At 35.4% G+C, this 22,178-nt stretch overlaps 2 protein-coding genes across 2 annotated transcripts in view; one reads left to right on the plus strand and one right to left on the minus strand.

Moving 5' to 3' along the window:
- The first annotated feature begins 11,619 nt into the window (after window positions 1–11,619).
- Window positions 11,620–13,787, plus strand: LOC118741416 (probable cytochrome P450 6d2). The gene is made up of 5 exons (XM_036473386.1): window positions 11,620–12,315; window positions 12,380–12,535; window positions 12,609–13,048; window positions 13,176–13,427; window positions 13,506–13,787. Exons 1-5 carry the CDS (start codon window positions 11,804–11,806, stop codon window positions 13,673–13,675), a joined length of 1,530 nt encoding a protein of 509 aa, XP_036329279.1. The 5' UTR covers window positions 11,620–11,803; the 3' UTR covers window positions 13,676–13,787.
- Window positions 13,788–18,494: 4,707 nt separating this feature from the next.
- LOC118741421 overlaps window positions 18,495–22,178 on the minus strand; it is a gene marked incomplete in the record, with an annotated part of 159,132 nt that continues 155,448 nt past the window's right edge. The window contains 1 exon segment of the mRNA XM_036473391.1: window positions 18,495–20,500. Coding sequence (XP_036329284.1) covers window positions 19,646–20,500 — 855 coding nt within the window.

Raw genomic sequence — 22,178 nt, forward strand, 5'->3', positions numbered from 1 at the left:
TAAAAGGAAATCAAATGTGGCTCTATATGTTCCAGTTTATATGATTTAAAACATTTATTTATACTATGGGTTTTCATCTGTAGTATAAGCAGTGCGCGTGGGTTCAAGCCCAGGTCAAAACAACATCGCCAGAAAAAAAAATTGAAAAAAAAGATATTTTCTTAAAAGCGGTCGCCCCCGGCAGGCAAATGGCAAACCTCCGAGTTGATTTCTGCCATCGAAAACAGCTTCTCATAAAAATACAATCGCCGTTCGAAGTCGGCGAAAATCTTAGGTCCCCTTTGTGCGACGATACAAATCGGATGAGAAGCTCGGCCAAACCCTACATAGTAGGGGGTTTCGTCTAAACTCGTAAAGGCCTCGTAACCGAGTAAGCCTTTTAAATAAACAGAATTTCCATATAAGATTAATTAAGCTTACGAGGGTTACGTGGTAACGAGGCATTTACGAGTTTAGGCGAAACCCCCTACTATGTCCAATAAATAATAAATATGAATACTAAACGTATTTCCCAAACATTTTCATTACTTACCCAGAAGAAATTTTGTCAAGGCCTTCCTTTGATAAGGTATTACAGAACAGAGTGTTCCCAAATAAACGGACATGAGCTACACAAGTTTGAAAATAAGTTTGTTTGAACGATTGTAACAAATTTGATTCAAATAAAAATTTAAAAACACATTTACATGTTTTGGCTGTAGCTGAGTGCGCAGAGATGTTTGCTATTATTTGTTAGCTTTCAGGAAGGCTCAACTTATGATTTTTAATTTTTGTTATTAAAAAATAAGCCCTTCTATGAGCTGTTCACCCAAAAGCGGAACCGAAATGCCTTGCAATTAGGTCCGTTTCATATAGAAAAATAATTATGGAAATCATTCAAATGGTAAGGTTGTCTACATTCCAGAGAAGGCCTCCTGTAATTGCTTTCTACTCCTTCTTATTTCTACTGGGTATATGGTACGAATCTCTTCAGTTCATACCCATTTATGCGGTTACATATACACATACATACATATGAACATATTTTTGATAATGCTGCAATGCTTTCATATCCGTGTCACGGTTAGTTAGCTGCTAAGGATACATTTGGAACACCAAGTCTACCGCGCGAAATTTAGGTTATGCTGCCGAGAAGTCAAGGCCAACATTAAAAGCTTTTCTGCAAATATTTCTCTAGAACAATACAATAAATTTTTGCGGCTTTCCACGGATTTTTTCCAACACACATTAATAGCGTTATTCGAATTCGTATGCCTGTATTTGTATGATAAGTTTGTATGCAAGCCCTGAGATGCACATATCCCTGCAGGAAAATGTGGCAAATGGTATTAAATCTGGTCCATTACAACACAATAGATGCCACTAAAAAATTTTAAATGTTTTATGTTAACGTTTTTAACACTATCCTTGCTTTGTCTGCTTATAATCCGTAAAAGAGTTTTTTCAAACATATTCCGCCAAACTGCAGGGAGTGCCGAGCTGCCGAGTGTACTCCTTGCTGCTTCGAAAACATTTTACTTATCATTATAAAAATTAAGAATTACTACCTCAAGTCGCCCTTATTCGTGCATGCGTACTAGTTTTTATATTTAAAATGTAAGTCCAAAAAAATAAATAAATAAATGTATGTGAATTCCTTACGAATATGAATTTCTCGCAAAGTAAATATTACAAATTCGTCAAGCTGCAGAAGGCATCAAAACAGAAACGGTCCTTTGGGCTTTTGGGCTTATTAAAGGATATCAGCGGAGATATCAGGACTAGTGGTAGGAGGTTTAGTGGGTGAACTCTCACTCCCTCATGCAGATGTACCTAAGTATGTGTATGAACAATTATACTTTCGCTCATACGTACATATGTACGTATGTATGTACATTTATTATTCCGGCGGATATGAAAAACGGCGACGAAAAAATTATGCCTTTCGATTTATGAATTTTTACATTGTTCTCCATTATTCCTGCGTGCTTTTGCTTTTTCGTATGCTCAAATAAATTTATACATATGCATGTGCAAGTTAAAATACATATGCATGTATGTAAATGTGTATAAAAGTATGAGCATAAGTATAGAAATATGCAAGCAAAATGCTAAGGATTTTAGTTCAAACGATTGTATGAATAAAGAAGTCACATAAATATATATGTATGTACATATGTGCATAGGTATATGAAAATTTGTGTGCACACACGCACGCAGACATTTGTCCAACCTTAGCATAAATTCTGTCTCATTTAGCATACATATGTATGTACTTACTTAATCGTCAGTGCTAGACTTGAAGCAACATTTTAGTATACAGATCCTTTTGATTGCGGATTAATGCGAATACGAGAGGGAGGAGTGCGAGTGCATATTCAATTCATATTCTACATATGCGTTTGTGCTTGTAAATATACATACATATGTATCAGTTTGCTTACATATTTTAACTACGCATACATACTAACGTATGTATATGTACATGTGTGAATTACTTCAAATAGCACAGCACTTGGACAGTTGACAGTAATCAAAGACTTCTCACAATGCCATAAGTCCTCTGAAATATTTATACAAATATGTATATGTATATGTATGCATACATACGTATTCATACACTTATGCGCTTAATAATACCCCAGTGGGAATTAGGAGCACGTAATAATACCTTATTAGCAACTTACTCTTCACCTGGCAGTCATTGCCATTTCCCTGCCGAACGTCCCTTACTTTTACAAAGGCATGGCCGCCTTATGTAATTAGGAATTTAGAATGTACATTTGGTATCAGACATACTTCTGAGCCGCTTTACAAAGTAAGTTACGTGTAATGCAGAGAAGTCGCTCGGAGTAGTTCGGCGCTTGGAGATAACTTCGGCTGCACGTTACTTTGCAACTGACAACGTAATGTGTCGTTGGAGGTGTTCATTTTGTGCTTTACTAGTAGATGACATTGGCCATGATGACAATTTTGGTACTAAAAACTGAAAGAAAACATGGCTTACCTCGTAAGGTGCTTACCTATTTTCCCAGTGGGACACAGTTGTGGCTCCACAAACAAATTCATTAAGACGAACATTCATTGTTTTTGCAGTCATGTAATTTGAGTTTATACAATCAATATTTTATGTAATAAAGTATAGAGTTCATAATTTTGGTAAATGTAGTTTAAATTTCAATGAAAATTCAAAGCTTATCGAAACTGAAGCTCCTAATTATCACGCATTCGTGCATCTGCGTTCAACTGCATCAATAAATTAGCTCAAATCGAAAATCATACACTTGAATAACGCCCACTTAACGCATGCAACATATGTATGTATGTATGTATATGTATGTAAATACATATGCCGACTAGTCACGTGATTACCGCAAATTTGCTCTAAATTGGCTACAAATCCAATGCTAAATGTAATTATGTGAAAATGCAAATGAACTTTTGTCCAAGCATTTGCCATTAATTTGTCAAAATTGCCCACTCACACACACATACAGATGTACGTGCGCACACATGCATATATTTATGCTGAGCATGCCTTTTTGAAGCACAGTTTCAGGCGTTGGGGCATTTCGATAATTAAAAAAAAAAACTTAAATTGTTTATAAGTTATTCGAAATTAGGCGATAACTGCTGCAGTTAATTAATGCCAACATGCATTTTTAATTCATTAAACACCAGGGATGCCAATCCGGGGATTTGCTTGTATTAATGCCGGGGTCCCGAAAAATTTTCGAATTATCGAATTGATAATAAGAAGTTGTTTATGACTTTTGAAGTGTGATTTTTGTAAAATGCCGTTTTGACTACAATTCACAAAAGGCTTTGAAACTATAATTTTAAAATTACAGCCTGGGTCTCGTTTTGAAGAAGATATACATGAATGTACTCATAGCGTCGCTAATGTAAGCGAAACAGAAAGTTTATTCAACCATTTTATTGAGGAAACTTCCTCAAATTGAAAAAATTTTAATTTAACTGACGTGCTGGTAAAAGAAGTGCAAATAATTTGTAATAAAGGAGATTGGGGTCATTATCTTCAAATGGCTTATGACTACCTTTTGACAGTTTAGTCGAAAAGTATTCAGGCCGAAAGATGTTTTTCATCAGCAAGTTTTGTATGTTCAGCAAATTCAGGTCAAGACTAGAAGACTCCGCTTTGAATGCTTTGGCGATTTTTTGCCTTTCTTCGTATTTTACTCGATGGAGGATGTACGAGTCAGTCGGGGTCAGACTCGGTTTCAGCGGGTACCGAAATACATGTCGGCTGGTGGGTCTGACTAAACGTACCACTTTTTTGTTTTGTGTGCCGGTGTATTATAACTTTGGTCCGATGTTTGTAAGTACCAGAATAAGAAGAGTACGACCCATTAAAATGTATACTTAAAAAAATGATCAGAACGTCGAGCTGAGTCGATTTAGCCATGTCCGTCTGTCCGTTTGTCCGTCTGTTTGTATGCAATCTAGTCCCACAGTTTTCGATATATCCGGATGCAATTTGGTAGGCGGGCGTATTTTTATAATGTTTTAATCATTTGTCGGAACCGGAAGAATCGGACCACTATAAAATATAGCTCCCATACAACTGATTGTTCAGATATGAGATTTTTCGTTATAACTTCTCCATTTATGCAGCTAGGAACATGAAATTTTGCACAGTTATCACTCATTATCAAAAGAAAGTTGGCAGTAAAAATGGGAAAGATCGGATCACTATAACCTATTTATTGCCTCCATACAACTGATTGTTCAGACAGGGGGTTTTACTGTAAAAACTCCTTTATTTGGACAGCTAAAATACAATTTAAACAAATTATTAGTTCAAGATTTGTCTGTATTAATAACCATGTGATTTTTCAAATCAATTTATCGTAAATTTTAAATAGTTTTATTTCATTTAATATTTAAATGCTTGCAGCTATTAAGTTTTTACTCATATTTATAAAAGTTATGTCTCAATATCAAATGCCGGGATCACAATTTTCCGCATAAATTAGCATCCCTACTAAACACATAGTTTTTAATTATGTAGGTTAAATTGTGGCTTATTTGCTGGCAGCATAAAATAAATTTAATTATGTAATTTAATTTTGTGTTCTGAAAAATATATGTATTTAAAATCTGCATAATTAGTAAAGAAAAATTATAAAATTTGATCCTATATTTAGACTTTGACGGGCATGGCGCTATATTGCCGTCAAGTTGCCTAGCTGGGTCAATTTTTATGTGTTTACTTATATACATTAGAGTGAATCGTAAAAAAAAGAGCTTGTCCATAGCCTTGTTGTCTAAAAGGAGGAGGAGGATTTCGTCGCGGCTTCTTCAAAATTTTCGTTATTCACACGTCCCTAAACAGCCGAAATCGAGTTTGATCATTGCATTGAAAACTATATTGTTTGGTAATATACATCTTTTTAAAAGCATAGACAGACAGCAATGGCGCTGTTGATCTGATCAACATTGTACCTTTGACAGACGGCAAAAATGCGGATTAACGAGCCGCTAGGTCAGTAGAGTTTTCATTTATTATATATTTTTCATTCAATTATGACTTATAAATTTGTTTAACGTTATTTTCAGTTATTTGTTGTTGACTTTTCAATAAAATTAAACTCTAAAAATTTTAATTAACAAGTAATAACATAAAATAAAAAGTAAATAAAATAAAGGAAAATAGAATGTATAAATAACATAAATTAAAAAAAAAATATAAATAATAAAAACAAAAAATTTGTTGGCAATCGCTTCAACCGCGGATCGAACCTGGGACCTACAGCCAACAGCTGGCTTTTTTTACTAGTGATGTGATAGACAATTTCCTTGATCCGAATTAATAATTCCCGAGACAATTCCGAATTAACAAGTATATCCAGATCAATGCTGCCGTCTGGCTATGCTTTAAAATCATCGACCTTGATTTTTCAATATCTACACATATTAATTCAATTTTAGTTAAATTGAATTATAAATTTTAGTAAGTGATGCATTTTCCATGATGTGTCCATGGGCGTAGCCAGGTAGGGGCAGGGGGGTGCTCGGGCCCCCCCTAACTTTCAAATTTTCCTTATATATATAATATAGTACCCTGAAATGCCTGCTTAATAGGGTCGAGCTTTAACTGCTTTCTAATCGAGTATTTGTATGAAAATGTCACTTTATAGAACTCTAAGAACCTATTTTATTTTTTATGAATAAGACTAAATATATGTAGGTATATTTTTAAAACTGAATACTTTTAGTTATTTAATGGGAAAAAGGGTGTATTGCTGGCAAAAAAAATTACTCGATTTAACGAATTTTTCGATATTACGAATTAGGCGAACAACAAAAGATTCGTTATATTGGACGTCCACTGTAGTCATATTTGTATAAAAAACTTTAGAAATGATGACTCGATATGAACAAAAAATGACACCGTACACTAAATTAAGGTATAAGTAAATATTTATGTATGTACATATGTATGTCCAGTTATGCAACAAATAAGTGTATTTATAACCTCTCAGATATACAATACATACATACAATGAAATATTTACTACTCGAAAATGTAGAATCAGTATGGCCTACTTCATCTACTAATTTTGTATGTACATTTCTATATAGCATTTATATGTATGTATACAAATGGTTTTGAAAATATCGACTTCTCAAGATTCGAACCTTTATAAAATTCTCCAAACGGCCTGCCGTCATTCCATAGATGAAAGTATGGCAAACATTATTTCTAAGCATAAATTGATGCCAGAAAAAACTAGTTTATCCTAAGATCGGGTTTGGCCAGTAACACATACATATGTACATAACTACATATCGTCGCCTGGGTAAAAGATTGTCGTATGTTAACTTCGGCAGGTTGTGGGAAATCGCGATTGAAGTTTGGAATGCAATTTCTCAAAAACGCGAAGATAGATTTTATCCAAAGCCTCTGAAAATGTTACTAGTTCACAAAGTTCTTAAATTATTTTATTTTTAATGTTGATTGTTAATTAGTTTTGAGTTTATGAAGGATTTTCTTTAGTAAAATTTTGTCGCAAGCGTCGTTTGTCCACAATTTGGTAGCCACTTTGTAGGAAATACGACAAAATGTGATCAAAATTTCTACCAAATTAACGACACTTTTTACTCAATATCTCGAAAACTAAAGGAGATATTCAAAAATGGAGAACGCCGTTTTTAAGATATTGATTAGTTTAATATGACTGCATCACCAACTGAATTTTTACTAAATTATCGAAAAAGTTTTAGTCAATATTTCGGAAACTAAAGGAGCTATCTAAAAACTGATAAAACCAATCGAAAGACCTTATTTCAAGATATATAACTGCATCTAGAACTAAAAATCGTCAAAATGGCGCTTACGACAATCTTTTACCCAGGCGACGATATGCATACATTCGTATATGTACATATGTATGTATGGGCAAGTACCACTTCAGTATTTATGAGGTGATTTAAACGCTGTTTAAATGCTATGCAAGTATGTATGGACAAGCAAGTCGAGTGAGCATTCAAATGAACGATGATAAAAGAAGCGAAAAAAAATCGTTTTAACGCCAATGCAGACGAAAATTCCCATTTCGCAGTCGCAAATTGCAAATTACAGCGATTATAGTTGCCACTGGAAAACACACAGCTGATATATCACCAGCATATCTTCAAGGCACTATCTCCGAAGTATCAGTTTTTTTTCTTTCTGAAACTCACAAATGAACACGAGAATAAATGTGTGTGAATATTAAAGTTAAACTCGTATATCTTAATTATTTTAATTTGCGAATGTACTGCATTACAATTTGGTAAATTTACTATACATACATATGTACTATTTTCTCAGACTATTTTCACACATATTTACATACATATGTACATATATGTATGAATATGTACGATTTTAAGAGCATTGCACATAATAACAAAATATATAGAAGCGTGAAAATATGTACATATGTACTTATGTACATATGCACACATACATATATATTCATGCATTCACTAAATGACAGGCGGCGACTTCTTTTTTAACTTCGTTACGCATGCGCAATGGCAACGCTCAACGGGCAATTTAATTGCAGAGCATAAAAAAACAAATTTTAATTTGTCCATAAGCAACTACATATCTTCATTTACATATCTTTGTAAGTATACGTGTAAGTATGTATGCACATTCAATTGCACGAGTTCAGTATGTTTAGTTCTGTACCTACATACATCGTTTAGTACATTCATTGCTTGCATAAATGTCCACGCATATATGAATGTTTGTATATGTACGTATGTACTAGGGTGATTGAATCGGTTTTTTCCAAACCAGTTTAAGCCGGTTTTTTATATTTTTTTTTGCGCGATGTTCTTGAAATCGTAGTTTTTCGAATACCGAATATTAAATAAACCGGAGTTTTATCGTCGAATAAACCGGGTTTTTCATTCGAGTATTCATACACCTACAGTAAATTTTACCCTAATTCATTACATTTTGTTGAAGCCATAAACCTAACTTTTTTACCAATCTGGCTCTTAAATACAATTAAGTTCCCTTCGAAGATTATTTTTTGATATACATACGTATGTTTTTCAAAATGCAGCAAATCCATGTGTAACATTTATGTAACTATCTCTCACATGACAGCCATATCTAATTGTAATAGTTTTATGCCATTCTTGGCTTTCAATTGTAACTGTAAGCGTTCCCCGAACCCGCCTTATCATGAGTCTCATTTTCCCCGAACCGGTTCACTTTAAATTTTTTGTTTCCGTGTATTTACTATGGGCGGATAAACAATTTGCGGGTGAAATTCAGGATAAGCCTGATTATTGCCTTTTTTCGAATAACTCGAAAACCGGTTTTGGAAAAAGTCGAATAATCGAACACCCTAATATGAACATAAATTGAATGAGTCAACCGCCTCGCTCATGACGTTTTCGTATTTTTTACGCCACTTGCCACATTCTTTAACAGAGGCAAACGATTTAGGAGCTGAAAATTACTATCGTGGGTATCTTTTTCTCGTAAATTATCGTACTTACATACATACTTGCATACAAATACACAATAACTGAAATGACTGTGTGCAAATATGCAATTATTGTGTACACTTTAATAGTTGGTAAAGCTTAATAATATTTTCTTAAGCGGCCTGATGCGCATATATATGCACATACATATGTACATACATACATAATTGCTCATAAACCTCCATACAAAGATTATCAGCTGGCACAGAAGTCGGCGGTTGTGCTATTTTTAGAAATAATAAAAATTCATAATAATTATGAAACACTTTTTTAGAAAATATCTCATACTAGATCGCCCTCACCCGCCGCTTCGCTGAGTAAATGAAATTTCTTCGTGCTATATTAGATGTTATTTATTTCAATAAAACTCAACAAACTGAAACTATGCCAAAAATAGAAGATTTACAATCTGTATTCGAAATATTTTCAAACTGAAACTTTCTTAAACCTCTCTCTTGTGATATTTTTTCCCGTTTTGGTTTTGGCTTCGGGCCTTTACATCTGTAATTTCTTTAAAACCTAGCCAGACGTCCTCCATTTACGTAATAGTTTTAGTGCATTTGAAAGGCGCCACGCCCACTTTTAAAATAAGTAGCTCCAATTTTTTCTAAGAGTATGGGATTGATTTCATATATCTAGATATGCAGTATGAAAAATTCGGTTTGTATGGGAGGTGCCACGCCCGCTGCACCCAGCGGTATGAAATATACTTTACATCCGATTCGCATACCTACTATATATATACAAAAAAGTTCATAAGATCGGTCGAGCCGTTTCATATATTAGATGTATGTATGTATGCATATCAGCCTTTATTATTTATAGTTTTAATTGATTTATGAGTCCTGCTCTCGTTGAAGTGGAAGTGAATTAATTATTTGCGATCCCAAGATGTGAAAATACTCGTCGTATATAAAATTTCTTTACTTAATATACATATGTATGTACATAAATATGTGCCATAAATTTAATTTTATGAAGTACGCAGACTAAAATGGTCTTGACTTCTAACACCATTCACCTATTCAAAATTCGTGCTACGTACATACATACATACGTAATGCAAAATCGCGTATGTGGAGTTGCATAAATTATTTTCTAAAGAGTAAAAACACTCGAACGCTTGACCCAAGAGCCTGTGCGAGCAAATTCAATTTTTGGCAAAAAAATCTCAGTTACGCGGTTCTGTACCTTAAACGACAATATGTATAGGTATGTATAGGGGCGATTCCAGCAAAAGGTCTATCGCGCAAATAAAATTAAAAGTCCTATTTCTAACTAATTTGTAGGCTGATTTGGCTGCAATTTATAATTATATACTGGTTATGTAAGCAGAAACATTTGTTTTGCAAAAATGGTCTCGTTAGGTGGCGCCAGGGTTCTTTGTTCCAGATTTAGTTGAAACCTAATAAGACATAGATTTGCAAAAAATGGAGCCGTATTAGGTTAGGTGGCAATCAATTTTGATATCCTCTTTTATGAGTTAAAAAAGAAAGAGCGCTGTCACATTCTGTCTCTCTTGCTTATCTGGCTTGGATCACTCAGTAATTTTAAACGTTGATAAACTCAATAAAGCAGCAGGGAGCGCTTATTGAGCAATTATTTTATTTATGCTCTAAATTTTAATGGGCCGCTTGCTTGATTGTTTCTCATGGATTTTTCTAGATTCGCTCTTTTTTCTATTGTCAGTTTCTGAATTTAAAGTTTGGCGTAAAAAGCTTTCAGCTTATGTTGTTTCAAGTTTTGTGTTTTAAAAATGTGAGTCATAAATATTTTTCGCATCCCTCTAAAAATCGAAGCGATGAATATAAAAGTGATGTTTACAATAGAGGAGTATTCCAGGAGTGAGCCAAACATCTGAGAAATTTGTGTATATGGAAGAGAATGTAAGTAACGCCAGCACACTGAGTATTTGAAATGCTCTAAATGGGATGAGGGAGGGTGTGGTTATTGTCCGATTTTTTAAATGTTCAACCGTTTGCTATGTTGTACCAAATTCAACCACTTTGAGTTTGGTGGAAATTGATAGAGCGGTTACCGAAATATACACATGTAATCATAAGTGGGCGGTGCTACGCCCATTTTACAAAAATTTATAACAGCACAAAGTTATAATAAATAATCTTGTGCACAAGTGCGGTCGGATATAAAAAAAAAGCATATTAACTTATTGAGTAAATAGGCTCATTCTACGACCGATATCAGCCGATTGATTGATTGCCTCTACCACCCAGCATTGACAAAAGAAATAAAGCCCTCGGACTTTAATTCCATTTTAAATGCTTCCACATACAATTACTAAATATGTATGTATATTCAAATGCCTAATTAAAATTAAATTGATGATTAAGTTCAACTAAAGACCGCCGCATCTGCGCGCCACCACGCTCGCACCTTTTTCCCCGCTTTTGCGGTAACGCCTCTAGCCAGGTCAGGATTCCGCTTCATTTCATTTACCAGGTCTTCGATTTGATTTCGAAGTGATAACAATAATTTGGGTTCAACTTGCTGTCACATTATTAATTAAACATTTTATTTTAATTTTTGTTCGCATAATTAATCATGTCGAGGTATTTAAATTACCGGGTTGACAATATTTGATTCTAATGACGCTGTTGATGGCGTTCTAGTAGGAAGTGGCCGAAGTATGGCCGATCGTGTAGTCATATGGACATAAATAAAGGCTAGACACATAAACGATCGGTCCCATTTGACCGGTGTTGATCGCTGCTAGCGCTGTGGAAGAACAATTGAGTTCCTGCTAAAGTGTCTGTGTTTGAAAATAGTTTAGTGAATAAATTTTGCGAGCATGTGGTTCGTCCTGATATCTGTGGCTATCGTGGCCATTACTCTGTTGATTCGCAGACACTTTACCTACTGGGAGCGTCAAGGTATACCGAGCGACAAGCCGGTTATACCCTTCGGGTCGTTAAAGGACACCGTTTTCGGTATAAAGGATGTCGGTTCCGCGATTCACGATCTTCACGAACGCTACAAAAAACCTTTCGTTGGAATTTATCTGCTATTCAAACCAACCCTGCTGATAACCGACCTCGAGCTGGCACGACAAGTTCTAATTCAAAATTTCGTGAGCTTTCACGATCGCGGCATTGATTCAACTGTAAGCCCAGATCTTTTCTCGATGCGCGGTGCAAGTTGGAAGAATCTGCGTAGCAAATTGACACCACTTTTCTCGAGCGGCAAGCTAAAGGCTATGCTGCCGACAATCAACGATGTTGCAGCCAAGCTACTAAATCACTTAGATGAACAGTTGGTTTTTAAGAGTGTAGTGGAGGTCGAGATGAAGGACATGATGTTCACGTAAGTTAGACTGCGACTCCGAGCCTTGGTAGCTACATTTACATACATTACTGGGAACTTTCAGCTATTCGCTCGATGTCATTGGTTCAGTATTCTTCGGAATGGACGTTGACAGCTTCAAAAATCCAAAAAACGAATACCGAACAGTGATTGGAGAAGTGCTTTCGCCTTCAGCTTGGCTGGACAGGATAAAATCGGTGTCGTTTTTCGTTTGCCCGCCGTAAGTTGCTAGTGAGAAGTTAAATCTCAAGTAATCGTGTTACTAAGTTATGCTTTCTTATTATTGTATGCAGTCTATCGACATTCATGGAATATTGCGGCTATACACCCAACGGAGTCCTGGAAATACGCGAAATTATCAAACGCGTGGTGAATTTACGCGAGCATAAAAATGTTGTGCGTCGTGACTTTATTCAGCTACTTTTACAATTGCGCAATTCAAATAAGATTACAGATGATGACAATTGGAGTTTGGAGAAGGCATCGGAAGATGCCAAGTCCATGTCCATCGAAATGATCGGCGACCAGTGCTCACTTTTTTCCATTGCGGGTACTGAGACCACGGCCGTTACGGCGGCCCATACACTCTACGAGCTTTCTATGTACCCAGAGCTTTTAACAGAAGCTGTGGCAGAAGTTGACTCTGTCTTAAGCAGACATGGCCTAGAACCAAGTGACCCACTCACTTATGAGGCCATACAGGACATGAAGTTCTTAGAACTCTGCACTATGGGTGAGTATGGATTTTAAGGAGTGATAGATAGATATGTACATAGATGTATACGCCAAAGTGACATGACTTCGACAGATTAGTTTGTCGGACGACTCCTAATATGTGCTTGTACATGCTATTCTTCCAGAGTCTCTACGTAAATATCCAGGCCTGCCGTTTGTGAATCGCGAATGTACACAGGACTTCGAAATTCCCAACAGTGGTTATACGATCAAAAAAGGCACGGCCATTATGATTTCACTTCTTGGAATGCACCACGATCCAGAGCATTTCCCGAATCCACAAAAATATGATCCGTATCGTTTCACCGAAGAAAGTGAAACTGGCTACAATACCAATGCATATATGCCTTTCGGCGAAGGACCCCATAACTGCATTGGTGAGCTTTGAAGCAAAAATTTGATGCGAATGGGTGAATGAATAGCAAATCGATTTTTTCCATTTTTGAATCTTTTAGCCAAGCGCATGGGCCAGCTCAGCGCAAAAATCGCCATTGTCAAAGTGCTCGCAAATTTCAATGTACAGCCGAACGAACTCAAGCGGGTCGAATTCGATTCTAGCAATAATGGTGTTACACCTGTCGTTAAGGGTGGAGTGCGACTAAAATTATCAAAGAGGATCCTATAGACACTAAGTAAATTCTATACATATTTTAGAGCTAAAATCAGTGTAAGAGAAAAGAAGGTAGCAAAGATTAATTGAATAAATATTTTTGTATCATACAGCGCCATATTATTAGGGAAAAACCTGAGTAAGTGTAGTCCAACTTGGTATTAAATAGTAAACATTTCGGTCGAAAAATAATTTAATGCAATTCTATTGAAGACGCAAAGTTCATGAAAATAGCTCCGGCTGTAGAATTTCACACATGTGGGGAAATTTTTTGATAGCGATTCACCTGCCCAAACGATTATTTTGCGTCCGATTCAAGCAGCTCGCTACTTCCGGTTCCGGTAATCTACGTGGGAGCCGCCACGTAAAAAAAACCCACAAATGAAAAGAAAAACGACGCCAATTCTTTTGCTGACGACCACGGCCAACTTCTAAAGGACTACGATTTGAGGGCATATACCGTAGAGAGAGAAGCTGACATCGCCGGCATCGAAGTGGTGGACGGGGAAGGACAAGGAACGCGTAGGGCTACAGGTGTCACGAAAGGGAGCGCAAATTCGATGTTGGATTTGTAGTGGAAGAGACTTCGCCGCATCGAGGCGGAATTCTTTAGCATGTCGCTAATCTGCGTCCATTGCCTAACTGAAGAGAAGGAGTGAACGTATAATTTTTGACCTTTGGAATTCGTTACATCTGAGGAATTATGCTCAACATAAAACTAATAATAAAATTCTTCAGCTTTTTTCAAAGCAACATTCCCCTCTAAAGTTACTTGTCCGAACTCTGAGCCAGAAAGACTATGAGGTTGGTCACGCTTGCCTGGTTATCAGATTTTCTGGTTAAAAAATATTATTGTGTAGTGTATTTTATTGTTGTAATCTGAATAAATAATATAACCTATATGTATTAACGGCAAGGGCTCTCTACACATGAGTAAAGTTTGTTCTCTATAAATGCAGCTTTTAATAAACCCTTGTGATCAGCTGATTCAGTTAATGTTTAATGTTTATCATTTCTTTATAAAAGTCTAGTACATTACATAACCACATAAATCCACATTTCAAACTTCGTACAAAACTTATATAAATTCAACAAACTTTAAAAGTTACAACCAAAAATTTCAGACCTCTTATTCTGAATTTTTAGAAAAATTTTAGGTACGCAGTTTTTTGGGGCCCATTAAATTGTAGTAGGTTAAAGTGCAAATTTCAAGATGATGATGCTAATCGCGTTGATCTTTAATAACACAGGTCTGCAAAAAAATGGGTTCGGAATGTTCTATAAAAGTGTAGTGTCATTTCCGAAGTAATTTTTTGCGTAGAATCCGAATCCGGGGTTTAAATTGCTCTATCACGTCAGGACTTTGAGATATCCTAACCTAAAAGTGTAAAAAACGCTGTTTTTGCCCATTTTTTAGGTTATGTAGCTACGCAGATTTTGCTCTTCATAAAAAAGTAGACGTGGTATTTTAAAGTAAAAGTCTTCCTCTTTTAAATGCCGTTGAGTTTACTTAAATATCTTAATTTTTCACTGAGATATCGCATTTTGAAGTCTCCATGTTTGTGAATGTAATCGACCGTATCACGTCTCATGTTATCTCAATGGATTTTCGAATATCGAAAAATTCACAAACATGGAAACTTCAAAATGCGATATCTCAGTGAAAAATAAAGATATTTAAGTAAACTCAACGGCATTTAAAAGAGGAAGACTTTTACTTTAAAATACCACGTTTACTTTTTTATGAAGAGCAAAATCTGCGTAGCTACATAACCTCAAAAATGGGCAAAAACAGCGTTTTTGCACTTTTAGGTTAGGATATCTCAAAATCCTGACGTGATAGAGCAATTTAAACCCCGGATTCGGATTCTACGCAAAAAATTACTTCGAAAATGACCCTACACTTTCCTAGAACAAAACGTTGTTGACCAGTGTAATTTTTTGGTTGACGGTGTTGTGCATTTTCTTCCATACACAGTACGGAAAGAAACTAGTTTCAAGTTCTGATTTTCTTCCTAGGAATGAATTGTTTACTTTAACATGGCGATGTCCTAGGAAGCATTTGCATTTGATTTCAACTACTTTAAAATGCATTTGGCTTAAAGCACTTCAAAGTCAATCTGCTTCTTTTGCAGATGTCCTTCCAACCAAGTTAAAATTACATAATGCTGAAATAGTTAATTGCCCAAAGTTAGATGATTATTCAACTAATATTGAATTATTTGCAAAGATATATTTATAATGTTTAAACCAATTTCCAAGGTTAGCATTACTTATGCAGTGCTTTTGAAAAATACTAAGTATTATTATCTTTATTCTCGTAGTATGTGGCGAATAATTTATTTTGTTATAGAAAAACATTGTCTGAAGGGAGAATTTTTTTCTGCACTGCCATTAAAATAAAATAAAATCATAAAATTAAAATAAATAAATAAATAAAAAGTCACTTATAAATATGATTTAGGGATTCCGGTAGTAAACTTGTTATTGTTATGGATATTTTTATTTTTTTTTAATAAAACATTCGATTTGCGACTTGGAAATACATATTTTATTATTAAGGGTTTGTATTTATGTTTAACATAATATTATTCTTAACTATGTTTTACATACATACTTATGTACTTACAGGTATTTTTCCTATATGCATATATATAAATATGTATGTATGTATGCATGTACTTGATGTCTTTCGCATGCAACGAGCGTTCTTGACCAGTTATTTAATTGTTTGCATTTATTTATTTTTTTTTTATTTCACGAAAATAATTACTTAGACAATAAATAAGATATTTTGATAAAAAAAAGTTCAATAGAAAGGTAAATACTCTTACATAACTATAGTACCTAGTATCTATAGACTATTGCACGTGTAACCAGTTTTGGTTTACTCCGATTTTATGTCCATTTATATGTATTTCAAGTTCAAATAGACGCTGGATGGCCTCAATGACCCGATTGATTCTCTAGATAACTGTAATGTAATTGAAACTTTAAATTAACAATTACGACAATGCGCCGACAATGTCAATTGGGTTTTTTTTTTGTGTCATCGCTTTGTCATACACACTTTTTACAAGTTCGCATGCACTCGGCCATTCATCATTTGTATGCAATTTGTGTTATCTTTTGATTTGCATTTTTTGCACGAATGTAATAAAATCGCAATTAAATTTCTTATTGTACTAAATAGTTATATTTGATGTTATGTTGTTTTTATGTGTTTCATTTTCGAGGTCAAATAACTTAGTTAAGATTATTCGATATAAATACGTACATATGTATGTATGTATATTCACGTGTGTGTGTTTAATTAGTTTAGTTGTTTTATTTATATTTTTTTTATTTTTTTTTAAGGCAAAAAACAATAGGGAAAATGTTGCCTTTAAAATTAGACATTCGACTTCACGAAACGAAAACACGCGAAGAGCCCTAAAAAGTCCGCATATATTCCGAAAACTAAAGCACCGAGAATCCCAAAAAAATACAGAAAAAAGCGGAACGCACAAGTCCGAAAAAATCTAATGGATGTAGGTCAAATGTTTAAAAGGTAAAAGGTAAAAGAAATCATACTCAACTTCAAAACTTTTTCACAATGAGGGTGTTCACACTTGCCAGGTTATCCGGTTAAAAATTATTATAACCACATAACCAGGCAGGTGTGAACAACCTCAATGTATTTTTGATTTTAAAAAACTTTTGTTTACAATTTCTACCATTGAGGAATCGTTTAAGAAACGCTTTGTTGGGAGCTTTTGAAAGTTGAATCGCTATACTAATTTATGCGTCTCTCTTCGTCCTAAATAGTGTTGTTATACTACCTGAAATTGAAATTTCACTGGACCTTAAATAGTAGAATTCTCTCCCGGGACCTCTTGAGAGCTTGATACGCCCAGCTGGATACCTCGTTTGTACGCCGATGGCTACAAGTTGGAAAAATGGGTTTGAGCAGTGGTTTTCACTGACTCGCTGCGACTACCATCTGCCGAAAATATTCGCTATCGCGGCTGGCGCTCGGATTTTTTGGATAGTCTGATCTGAGACACTTCACAACTAAGTCAACTAAGAAACTTAGCCAGTTAGAAGAGCTTTAAATTTACAGTGCGTGGTTTTAATGTTAGGTACAAACATGCACAGATAATCTTCAATGTGAAAGGGCAAAAGAAAAAATCCCATCTTTTTAGCTTCGGTTTTGCACCAAAAAATTACCATTTTCGATTTCACTCCGTTGAGTTGGCCAATGCAAGGCCAAGCCGTCGTTTCTTCTTCAACCTACTGAAATTCATAAATTTTTCAACTTGGATATATACCATTTTTACAATATTTATATTACTTTTCGATAACTAAAATAATTAAATTATATTTATGGCCTATGGCTAATAATAATGTTGGACATTAATCTGCCCATACTTATGCATAATTTACACTTATTTACCAACTTTAATTAAATAACTTCTTCAATTTTCTTCGACACTCCATTTGGTTCTACTTCTACAATTACATATGTATATATTTATCTGCGTGTAAACTTTCGAATAGCAAGAAATCCTTAAAAACAAATTCAATTCTAGTTATATAATTTTTTTAGTTTCTTTGTATGTACATACATATAAAATGGATTTTTGTCTATATCACAGATAAATATGCATATGCAACATACAAAGTCCACGTAACATACAAGCATATATGTATATATAAAACTGTACTCATGTACTTATGTAATATACACCAGACCGTACCAGAAGTAAAAGCTCACCGTAGCCCAAAAGCTCGCCGTAGCCAAAAGCTGGCTGTAGCCCAGAGTCTAAAGTATTTTTGCAAGGCAACTTCGAAAGCTTCTTTTATCATTTCCGTTATATCTTCGGCATTTACAGTCGGATTTTAAAGTATGATATATCGATGTTCTTGTCTCGATGAGAAAAATTGTTTTATTCCAAAGTTCATTGGCCTCAAGTGCCCCGTTCTAGTACCTACCCACCAGATCTCACTTCTTACCCCCTTAAAGAGGCGGTAAATTCAAGCTTACCTAAACTCATTAAACTTTTGCTAAGAAAGTATTCCGATTATTCCTATTTAAAAAAAAAAAAGTTGTATAGCCAAATTTTTTTTCACCTAGTTTGGTCGAATTTTGTCTTATCCAAATTACCTTGAAAAAAATACTTTGGACTCTGGGATGTATGGTGAACTTTGTTTGTTAGGTTGTAAGGTGGTACGGTCTAATGTACATACATACATACCTACACGTGCATGTAAATATATAATTTTTTCTTCTTTTATTTTAACAAATTTTCTGGCTTGCAGGCGCATAGAATGTTCGTATTTACAAACGATACAAATAATTTATTCAGTTTAGCTACTTATGTACTTACATATTTACCTATGCACATTTAATCGATTTCATTCAGGACCGTAAGGGTTATGTTCTTTAAAAAATATATATATATAATTTAGGATTGAAACTTGGAATTTAATTTTTTCGGCAAAAATTCATTTGTTAGATTATTGGGGATTCAAAACGGTCATAAGAATAGATTATAAAGGATGGCCGGTTAAAAATATTAAATTTTCCTACATATTGAAAATGATCGAAAAAATAAGAATCCAAATAAAAGAGCATTAATGTTATTCACTTAAATTCACAAAATAACAATCAAATTTATTCTAAACAAAAATAATGACTCAATATGGGGGTTTTTTGGCCCCTGTTTTTAATTTTTGTCATGTTGATTTTTCCGGCAATATTCTTCCTCTAAACCGCGTGCCGATTTAGGCCCAGCTGGCTCATATTTAGTAATAAAAAATTTCGATTATTTAAATGTAACTTAATGACTAAGTTGACGAATTGACGTCGTTACATTTCGCTTAAAAAATCTACTAAACAGCTTACATCGTACATCCCTACACACTTAGACGTATATAATTATGGCTACTACATTGCACCCTTCACCCCCACACACAACTACATACTTCCCTCTCCCACCTCCTTTAGCGATGCTTCACCGACGGCGCAAACGCTTGCATGCTATAGTACCGATCGGTGTCGTCCTTCGTAACACTCGTCACGTGCTGGAATTGACATGGCTGCGAAATTTGCGATTTGGGCGGCAACGGAGCTGGCTTCACGCGCTTCTGTTTCTGCTTCTTCTTGCCCGGCAACGAGAGCGCTATATTCTCCGGATTACTCACCAGTTTCTCTATGTGATGGTGCAGCTCTCTTGCCGAATCGGTTGAATCGAAACTAAATCCGATTAGCTGTTGGTGGTTCTGTGACAGGCACATCGTGTGAAAGGATGGACCGGCGACCCGATAATTTGACAGATTATCGATGCGATCCGACCAGAGTGCAAAGGAGGAGCCCCGCTCGGCCAGCACAAGTGTGACGCGTGGTATGGAGCGTGCGCGAGCACTGCCGCGATCATGCAGCACGACTGGTATGCCGGTGAAGACGAGACGCCAATCGCCCTCCTTGCCGGTGCCTTCGTAGAGGTTGGCCAGAGAGGAGCATACGAAAATTTCAGTGCCCAGACCGCCGAAGAAACTCTCCACTTGAACGCGTTCATATTCGGAGAGATTTGAATTGCTCGTAGTATCGATGCTCAGAGTGTCGGCATCCACGTCGGAGCCAATAAAATACGAATTACTGTGATTGTTAACTGTATTGGTGGTCGATGTGGCGGTGCGCGTGTTTGTGTGTACCGACGAGGTGTGTGAATGCGCCGCCGACCAATCGGGATTAATCATCAGCTCATTCTGCTCGGAAGAGTTAGTGCCCTCCGAGGATTCGGATGGTGGCGCCGAATCGCCAACGGAGCCTAAGCGACGACGTTGCATGTGGGGGAGCTGGAAAGGAGCAAACAAGAAGAATATGAGCATTATTATATTAAAGCTAAATGGTAATTGAAAAAAAAAAAACAAATTGAGTATATTTAAATTAATCGAAGTTTTTGTAGAAATTTTAATACATTGAAATTGTATGTATTATCCTTATAGCTACATAAGACGTCTACAGCGAGGAAGGAAACCACTTGTCTGACAACAACTCTTCTCATGGAGCAAATCATGGCGCATATCACACTTCTTCTAGAAAGCAAATACAGAGCCCACTTGTCCGACGACCAGCGAAATCTGGTCTGCGTCTATTTTGGCAAATGATCAGAACAGCTAAAAGCGAGGGCGTGCTAGTAGTATGAGCCTGCCGGTCAATGACTTCTGCCGCAGTTACCATAGTGAGGATGAAATTGAAAGCATGGAGCTACATATATCTCTGACACCGCGCTGACCTAGTCTGGCTGGGCTAGAACAGAATTATTTCCCCATTACAAACTTATTGAACTATTGGCGGTCTTCAGTGCAGCAGCCCCCGTTTTTTACCGAATTCAAAAAAGGAGGAAGGTTATCAATTCATCGGAATATTTTTGCATATATTTTGCTACCGGATAACTTTAGACCACGTGAACCGTTTTCGACAATTCGTTTTTCATCGGAAAGGTGGTACCTTAGGGGTGGAACAGTAATTTGGTTTAGTTCCAATCATTGGATCATGACGAAATTAACGGTACTCCTAAATTTTTATATGGGCATTGAATTCGGTTGTATTTTCGGCCTAAAAATTACTTGTATTAATACGAGCACCTATGGTTCTATTTCTAAATAGGCTAAGTTGAGTTGTGAATCATATTAGGAGCCTTAATTGCACTTTCATAACTAACTCCAATGACCGTATCAGCCTTGTATGCCTTTTGATATTTATAGTCTGTAACTTGTAATTAGCAGGGGATCCCCCCTTACTACCCGTCTGCAGAGGATAAAATTTATATCTTGATACATATTTTAGAATATAAATAGCCAATGGAGACCACTCATTGCTCTTCAAGAGCATCTATTGCCGGCCATTTCAAAGTTTGACGAATCCATTTTCGCTATAAAAGCAACAATTTAGATTTTTTTATTAAAATATTTGTTATTATGTACTTGGATGTAAAATAGCCTATTTTCTAAATTTGTCAAAGGATTAAATCCGGCAAAAATACGCTTTAGAAGTCATCTTACAAATGCTTATATTAAGATATAAAAAGCACAAACAAATATTGCCACTGATACGACATATGTATTCTGTATTTATGAATTATTCTGAGATTTAAACAACTAAAGCAAGGCAAAATATGGGATTTTTTTATTTTTATTAATTTATTTATTTTTTTCATGTTGCATGGTGAGCGCGTTGAGCTGAAAATTGTGCAATCAATTTCCGCTCTAAAAAATTCAATAGTTATGAACCACTTACGTAGTAGTTACGTATGTATGTATATACAAATGTACATATTGCACATTGAACTTCTATGTTTGTATAACTTTTGATTGGAATCGAACGAAAAAAAATTAAAATCACCTACAAACAAATGCCTGTAAATAGACGCAGATGTGATGCAAACTCAACACCAAGTAATATGTAAATCAGCAGACAAATTAAAGTTAAGCCTTATGGATATAAAAAATAATATTTAATAAGCGATTCAAT

This window comes from Rhagoletis pomonella, unplaced genomic scaffold (genome assembly GCF_013731165.1).
Source record: "Rhagoletis pomonella isolate Grant_MI unplaced genomic scaffold, Rhpom_1.0 Rhpom_scaffold_00006, whole genome shotgun sequence".
NCBI lineage: Eukaryota > Metazoa > Arthropoda > Insecta > Diptera > Tephritidae > Rhagoletis > Rhagoletis pomonella.